Genomic DNA, 8,928 nt, shown 5'->3' on the forward strand with positions numbered 1-8,928 from the left:
ACGCCGTTATCGGTATTGATAATGTAAAGTGGCGCGTTACTACAATTTGGTTGAATGAAGCGGTCAGTCGGCGATCTCAACCGGCAGCGACTCCGCAGTCCCCGACCGGCCAGGGCTTACTCAGTCTCTCTCAGAGGTCCGCTCCTTAGTTTCGAGGGTTTCCACTGCCTCTCTTTCACTTCCTCCGCTATAGTGGTCACGCTGTTTGCCGGCTTCCTCCGCACTTCCGCTTTCTCCTGTCCCTTGCGACTCCTTCTCCACCAATGAATAGGCTTGACGTCGCTCGCTACGTCATCATCCGGCGACGGCTGTCAAACAACACTGGTGGGGGGGGGTCTCTCGATCCGTTACAATATTACACCCCAGCTGCGTGGAGAGAGCTGTCTCACTGCACGCTCTGACTACAGCTCAAGACAGCGACAATGGCGACGAGCCAGGGAAATTCAAAAGTAGCGTTCAATAACTGGAAGTACCGGCACTACTTCTCACACTACTTAATGGCCAGATTTTCCTTTGTTTCTTTTTACCCAAGTTTACATTTGCACTTGAATTTTATTTTCAATATTTATTTTTATATGTTTTAATTCTATGCATCATATGGCAGGCTGCAATCTATTGAGTTCAAATAAATACCAAATGTTCTAAAATACTGTATATAGTGTTTTTATTCTTCAATCAGTTAATATAAACATCTTTGACGTTAAAGATGTTACAGAACGTAACAGCGTTATAAAACATGAAAAATAACGCCACAGTTACTTTGCTGAGTAACTAATTACTCTAACAATGTGGTAACTGAGGTACTAACTCAATTACTTTTTGGGAGAAGTAATTTGTAACTGTAACTAATTACTTTTTAGAAGTAACTTGAGCAACACTGCATATATGTACATTTATGTTCTGATGGTAAAAGTGTTCACGTTTCTGTCAAACAGAAAAACACAAGGGACGAATCCTGGAGACTTCTGGAATGTTTCAGTTTTACAAAATGGAAAAACAGGGAAGTCAAGTCCACCGAGTCAAAGACTGATGAAAATGAACAATTTCCAAATGAACAACTCACTGTTTTATCATCTCAAATTAATAATAATAATAATAATAATAATAATATAAAACAAGGTGTACACTCAGAATTCAGTATAATTCTTTAAAACTCACCATCTGTGTTTCCTCTCACTCTTGTGGACTTAATACTATAAAGAACTTCAGTTTCATCCATTTTCCTGCTGTGGGATCTGTCGAGGGAATTTCACCCAGACATATATCAAATGCTGTAAGAATTCACGAATCAAACACCACTCATAAACTAAGAACTTAGTTTTTACTTGCAAGGGAAGTCCGGACCTCTGAGTGGGTCGCAGCCAACTTCGACGGTACTTCCCATGCACAGCATATTTATTCGAAAGCTCAGTTACAAGTTATAGGTGGGGTTACATTTGCATACTAGACATAGCTTAATCGTCACATCTTTCAGAGGCGCGTTTCTCTGTCTCAGATACCTCCGCTTAAGGACTGAAAAACAGAAGTTCAGCTAGAGCACAGTTAGAGCAGGAAAGAGAAGTTCAGTCAGAGGGCAAGACTTTTTGTGGTTTTCTTTTGCAAGGCATGTTGTTGCACTAAGAGGTGCTAGCCTGCACCTCTTAGTCAGACACTTTGCATCAGCAGTACATTCAAAACATGATAACTTATATACAATTCTTCTAACAGGATCATCAGTGAGGATACATTTGGAAATAAATTAAGTTTTGTCAGTCACCAGCTCGAAAACTGTTCTAATCTTTCCTATCAGACTCAAATGTGCTGAAGGCTCAAAGAAGACGTCTAGCTCCTCCAGATCACATAAATAAGATAATTCACTTCCTCAAGTTTTGGTCAAACAGATATTTGTTGCTTTCTAACAGTGACGTCTCAGACGTGAGTGATGTTATTCAGTTTGAATGTTTCATGAAGGAAGAGAAAAAGTTGTTGATTTCGAGTTAGTTCAAATTTCCCTCTATTTTTTAATACAATTATCTACATTACTCTGAAGTGTTTCCTTTGTCTATGATTAGTATTCTTTAACATTTTAGTATTTGAAGTATATTTTGAAGTCAAGACTTTTCATTTTCAACAATTATTTTGCGTATGATATATAATTTATATAGAGTTTGTATACAAATAACATAGATTTAAGCAAATTATGCTAAATAATATAAACAATGAAATCAATGGAAACATATTAAATTCACTTGAGCTAAAATAAATCTGCTCTGTTTCCCATAAAAATAATAAATAAATAAATTCTACTGTTTTTCTTAATTCACGGGATTATTTTCAGATTTCATGTCATTAGTTTGCTTTTTCTTCCTGTAAAAAGAGAAACTAAGAAATATTAATCATTTATAATTAATAAAAACCCAAAAAATATTGATATAAAATTAACTATTTCAGAATTAAGTTGACGCTCATGTAGAAAACCAATAAACCTTTTTGCGTATTTAACTTTCCGTAATGACTCCTTGTTCAGAAGTTACACAATGACACGTCCAGTGAGTTTCGTCCAATCAACACGCTCCTCAGTTGATAGAACATTGTGACAGCCAATCAGACGCCGCATCGTCCATGCAGGGGGAGGGGTTTAACCGGCCATGCTCGCTCGACTCCTCCCAGTCCGAGAGCTGCAGGACAGAAGGTCGCAGAGCTTCGGCCCAACGGACAACAGACGACACCACGTCCACATGTTCTTGTTCTAGTTGTTAAAGACATTCTTTCTGATAGAAGCTGTGAAGAAGAGACATCTTCATCAAGACATCCGGTTCTGACGCAGTTAACTTCTCTCCAGTCGCTGCACATCCATGTTTTATTGTTTGTTTCCTTTCAGTCGGTTGAATGTCAACACTTTCAGTTGTGACCTGAGATCTGCGTCATTTTATTTGGAATAAAGAAGAAAGTTTTGAAAAGTTATGTTTGATTTTCCTTCCCATGTCTCCGGATAGAGAGAGACTTGGATCTCTGCCTCACCCGCAGCGAAACCATATTTCTTCATTCATGTTTTAAGGCAAAACTATTTTGTGTAAATAAGAACTGACTCCAGGTCTGTAGAGAGAAGCCAATGCAGAAGTGCCTGAAACTTGTATTCTCTCAACCGACCAGCAGAGGGCGACTCCACTGGTTGTTTCTATAGAAGTCTATGAGAAAATGACTCAAAAAAACTTCTCATCACATTAATAAATGTCAGTAAACATTTTTCCAGAGAAGGTTGAGATGTTCTCAATCTGTAGTTTCTCACACAAACACTCAGAACAGACTCAACAGGAAAAATTATATATTATATATAATTTTTAATATTCAGAGATTTTATATGATGGAGGAGTAGACCTCACTTTAAAATAACAAGGAAACTGAAGAACATATGAGACTCTAGATATTATTCAAAGTTGTTTATGTCTGGAGAAGATCTTCATTAACAAAGCATCATGCCTCAGTTTGTGAAAGTGGCTGAAGACTCGAGCTCAATCTGATCCAACTGGATTTCAGGCTCATGCTTTTTCTGGTTTCTCACAAATATATTTTTGAGAATATTTGCAGTATCGATCGTCCCAGGACTTCAGGTCCGTGGCTCCGTCTTTCTCCCCCATCACCACACAGTCCTCTCCATCAGGATTCCACTGTCCATCAGAAGTCGCCCATGCCCTGTTGTCTGGCTGGCCCTCACGCCAAAACGTCAAACTGTGAAACACAGAACAGGATCCATGAAAACCTTCATACTGACGTCGATGACAAAAAGTGTTTTCTCAATAACAAACCTTGGATCCAGTTGTGCGTCGTCCACCCAAAGCCATTCACCCTCTTTCTTTGAGTCTGTCAGTCCGATCCAGAACTTGTACTCATAAGCTTCTTTTTTTTCCATCACTCTAGACTCCAGGAATCTCTGAAGAGCAGAAGGTGATTTATCTGTGACGATGTGATAAAACATGAGAACATCGACCTGCAGCAGTGTTTTATACCTGCTCCTCTCTGTTGTTTATCACAACCAGGTCTCCTCTCATTGATATGCATTGGTTTCTACTCTTATTCCAGGTTAAAGTAACCGAGGAGAAGAAGTAGCACTTTCCTCCATGTGGCTCCCAGCCGTCCTCACACCTCGGACATGTTTCATCTTTGGAGAGATAACAGCAAAGGAAATCACTGGTTACTTTAGATCTGGAAGCTGCAGTGACTTTGAATGTGAAGAGTTTTGAAAGACTGATGAACGTTTGAGTTTGAGAGGGTGGTGGTACACTGCCCTTGAGCAAGGCAGCTGTTCTGCAACTGCAGTTCCAGTCAATAGCTGTGTCTTAATCCAGGGGCAGTGACTACGCTGTCCCATATCAGAGGCTCCTTCAAATGGGGCCGACAGATGCATCCGTCTAACCCAGAGAAACAAAGGCTCCAACGGGTGGATCCTTCCTGTCCCAACCTATCCCAGAATTCATCCGACCCACCAGGACGCCTCCTTCGTGGGTCGGGTCGACCGCGTCCTCTGAAGGAAGCAGCCGCTGAACTGAGACACAGCTGAAGTGACTGAATCCATCAGTCCTTCACTGTTTCTTTAATCATCATCAGGAGATTTCAAGAAGTGTTTGGACAGATTTTATGACTCATTCTGAAAAATGTACTTTTAGGAATCAAACTCACGGGTTACACCAAGAGCTGTGAGGGCAGCTGCCAGGAGAACACTGAGGACCAGCAGGGCCACTCGCTCCCATGTGACCCCCGATCGCCTGCTTGATGCTGCAGGTTGTTCAACAGCAGAAGAGAAAGATGATGGACAAAAAAAATTACAATATTCATAATGGTCTTTAAAGATGAAGTCCCACTTTCATGTCTTTTGTTTTTGCAGTCGACCAACGACCAACAGAAATCAACCCTAACAGATTAAAGAGCGAGTGTAGCCGACAGGAAGTAGAAGCCTCGACTGTTTCTTTTGGAGTTGACTATAAATATTTCTCACACCTTTCATAACGGTCACTTCCTCTTTTGTTTTGTTTATTCACACCACTGACTTATCCTCACACTTTTGTACATGAAACACACGCAGATAGTTTTTACACCTTCTGTCTTAATCTTTTAAATAGAATTGAACTTCCTTTTTCCTCGAACTATCGCTGAGCATTTATTCACAGAAGTGGCTTCAAACTGATGCAATTAACATAATTTTATTCAAAATCATTTATAGGCAGAAAACTCATTTTATTTTTATATTATTTTTTACTTTATTATACAACAATATAGCTTCAACTAACTTATGTCATTTCATCTGCAGATTATCTTTCTTATAATGCAAAGTTTTATGGTAATTTCCTTTGAAAAACTTGTGACATGATTGTTAAATTAGTTCCAAGCAATTTATCACCCACCAGGTCGCTGAGCTTTTGAGATCTTGACTTCAGAATAAGTGGGTTCATCTGTAGAGGGTGTGGCCACTGTAACACAAAAATATACATATGTACATTTATGTTCTGATGGTAAAAGTGTTCATGTTTCTGTCAAACAGAAAAACACAAGGGACGAACCCTGGAGACTTCTGGAATGTTTCAGTTTTACAAAATGGGAAAACAGTGAAGTCAAGACCACCGAGTCAAAGACTGATGAAAATGAACAATTACCAAATGAACAACTCATTGTTTTAACCTCTAAAATTTACAACAATAATAATAATAATAATATAAAACAATGTATACATTTAGTTATCAGTATAATACTTTCAAACTCACCGTCTGTGTTTCCTCTCGCTCTTTTGAACTTAATATCAGAGTAAAGAACTTCAGCCATTTTCCTGCCGTGGGATCATCAGTGAGGATAAATTCTGATATAAGTTTAGTTTTGTCAGACACAGGCTCGAAAACTGTTCTAATCTTTCCTGTCAGACTCAAATGTGCTGAAGGCTCTAAGAAGACGTCTAGTTCCTCCAGATCAGATCATTAACATATTTCACTTCCTCAAGTTCTGGTCAAACGGATATTTGTTGTTCAGTGACGTCTCAGACTCAGAGTGTTGTTAATCAGTTTGAATGTTTCACGAAGGAAGTGATGAAGTTGTTTTATTTGGAGTTATTCAAAATTTTCGATTATTTTCTAATACAATTACACACATTACTATGAAGTTTTCCTTTTGTGCATGATCAGTACTTTAACATTTTAGTATATGAACTATATTTTGATGTCAAGACTTTTAATTTAAAACAATAATTTTTTGTACGATATATTTTATATAGAATTTGTCAACAAATAACATAAATTTAAGCAGATTATTCTCAAAAATATAAACAATGAAAACTATGGAAACATATTAAATTCACTGGAGCTTAAATTAATCTGCTCTCTTTTTCATAATTCATTAATAAATTCATAAGTAATTCTACTGTTATAAGTCAAAAGATTATTTCCAGATTTCATGTCATTAGTTTGTCATCTTTTTTCCCCTCAAATAAAAAAGGTTTATCTTTTTCGTTAATTATTAATAAAAACAAAACAAAAATTCTTATAAAATAAACAATTTCATCAAGACATCCGGTTACTATTTTATTTATTATTTGTATTAGGTTTATCTTGTCATTTATGTTCAAGTACATATCTTGTTATTTAAATGAGTGATTTGTTGTCCTTTAATGTAGCGACTCCACTATCGTAAATGCCTGTAGTTTTCACGGAGCCGACCGATATTATAACACACTCCTGGGTAATTAGAGACTTCCTGTCTAGTCTGATAAAACACCTGCTGTGCATCGGCGTCTTGATGATGGCAGCAGCGGACGTGGTAGGACAGCAGCTGTACGGAGATTCCCGATCCTACAGACAAATCCGATGAGACGACTGAATTAATCCCTGTTTTAACTCCCCTGGGCGAGCGGGATGAGGTACGAAGCTGTTTTAATTCCTTTTGCTCCAGGATGGGAGTCGCTTAGTCAAGGGGTTGCCGAACTTTGTTTACGTCGACTACACACAGCGGGTGAGTCGTGTTCATTCGAATGCGCTTCAGCGTTGCTTCATATTATCCTGTCAAGCTTCTCTCACATATTCATTTCTTTGTTTAACTGATGTTTCGATATTTTAATAGTTAGGGCCCGAGCACCTCCGGTGGGAGGTCCTATTGCATTTCGAAGGATTTGTATTTTCCTTTTGGGGCTTTTTCAGGCCTAGACGCTCAAATTATTACCAAAGATTGCAGGGAACTCAAAACCCCGAAAAGTAATTGTATTCTGGAGTAATTTGAAATGGGCGTGGCCAAATGGCTCAACAGCGCTATCGAAGGAAAAACCCCTCAGTTAGCGTTCAACGATCTTCACAAAAATCGTAGCCCAGCTGTATCATGACTAGACAAACAAAAAACGTTGCAGGTGCAATTGGAAAAACGGAACAGGAAGCCGGCCGTTTTGACATTAGTGGCCATATTGGCCATTTTCCACATTTTTACTTTGAAGTACTTGTCCCAGGGCTTTCATCAGAGCAACTTCATATGGAGATGCGTGTCATCACAACAAGATGGAGATAAAAACTGACTTAAAAAATTAATTTTTCGTCACACCCTGTGACCGTGGCGTGGTGTCAAACATGATTAAACACCATCAAAACACGAGGTTCTGGATCTCGGACATACATCGTCTAATCGAGTCCAAACTAGACATGTATCACAAAATCCCGGCCTGATGACATCTACACAGAAATCATGATTTGACATCACAGCGCCCCCTGGTGGCTACAGGAAGTGACATGTTTTATACTTTGATGAACTGCTCCTGGCTGCTTTACAATATTCAGCTCAAAAGAGCTCAGTCAAGTCATTGGATCGTGGTCAGAATTGTGACATTTCCTCAAACTGTGTAAACATTGATGTGCAGCGAAGGATCATCCTTCGCCAAAGGACATGATGTTGTCATAACTCCACTCTGCATTGTCCTATCATCACCAAACTCCTGTCACCTGATCAGAGTCCAAGCCTGAACAGCTCTATGTGTCAATATTTCCTTAGTGTCATTGCGCCACCTACTGATTCGCCATGGAACAGGAAGTACTTTGTAAATCCATTATGCATTATCCAACCGGTTTCTAACTACTGACCTATGATCACAATCCTGACCTGAACAGCTCCATGTATAAACAGTAGAGGTCGAAACTCAATTAAAAACCTTAAGCAGGTTAAAACTGATTGACTGATATCTTATAGCCATAATAAATATTATACCAACATTTAATCAAAATCAAATAACTGAAAAAACATTTTCTGATTTTAAAATAAAACTATATTTCCAATCACTTCTGACGGTTTGTCTTTTATTATTTTATGAGATGATAAATTCACTGTGATCATGTACCCGTGCATCAGCAGCAGGGCTCCTCTGTAGCCAATAGCGGTCTGGCATTGGGTGATGAAACCCCGCCCAGTACACAAACTCGATGGTCTGATGGCCATAAATTATCTGGAAAGTAAAACAAAACCAGGGAGCAAAACAAAGCCAAGCGAGCCAAACAAAGCCAAGCGAGCCAAACAAAGCCAAGCGAGCAAAACAAAGCCAAGCCAGCCAAACAAAGCCAAGTGAGCCAAGCGAGCCAAACAAAGCCACGCGAGCCAAACGAGCCAAGGGAGCCAAACAAAGCCAAGTGAGCCAAGCGAGTCAAACAAAGCCAAGCGAGCAATACAAATCCAAGCGAGCAAAACAAAGCCAAGCCAGCAAAACAAAGCCAAGGGAGCCAAACGAGCAAGGACAACACATTGTGTTTAGGGAAAAACCAAGGTTAAAGTCGATGTCGTTTTTACCGACGTTCAGGTCAAGACTTGTTTTGCTGTGGCAGTCGTCGTCGTCTGTGCTCTCTGCCTGTAACAGACATCAGAGATCAACTACAGCAACAGATTTTTTTTTTTTGGAGCTTCCTGAAGTTCCTGTCGAGATGAAGAGGGAATAAAGATTGA

The 8,928-nt window shown here is 39.2% G+C and overlaps 1 protein-coding gene across 1 annotated transcript; it reads right to left on the reverse strand.

Annotated features, from left to right (window-relative positions):
• Nucleotides 1-3,404: 3,404 nt before the first annotated feature.
• LOC133025769 (C-type lectin domain family 4 member E-like) lies at nucleotides 3,405-5,793 on the reverse strand. Its single transcript, XM_061092511.1, has 5 exons — nucleotides 5,736-5,793; nucleotides 4,657-4,752; nucleotides 3,987-4,138; nucleotides 3,786-3,910; nucleotides 3,405-3,708 (listed from the first exon to the last, which is right to left on the reverse strand). Exons 1-5 carry the CDS (start codon nucleotides 5,791-5,793, stop codon nucleotides 3,519-3,521), a joined length of 621 nt encoding a protein of 206 aa, XP_060948494.1. The 3' UTR covers nucleotides 3,405-3,518.
• Nucleotides 5,794-8,928: the final 3,135 nt, after the last annotated feature.

The sequence above is a fragment of the Limanda limanda genome, chromosome 19, assembly GCF_963576545.1.
Source record: "Limanda limanda chromosome 19, fLimLim1.1, whole genome shotgun sequence".
Lineage (NCBI taxonomy): Eukaryota > Metazoa > Chordata > Actinopteri > Pleuronectiformes > Pleuronectidae > Limanda > Limanda limanda.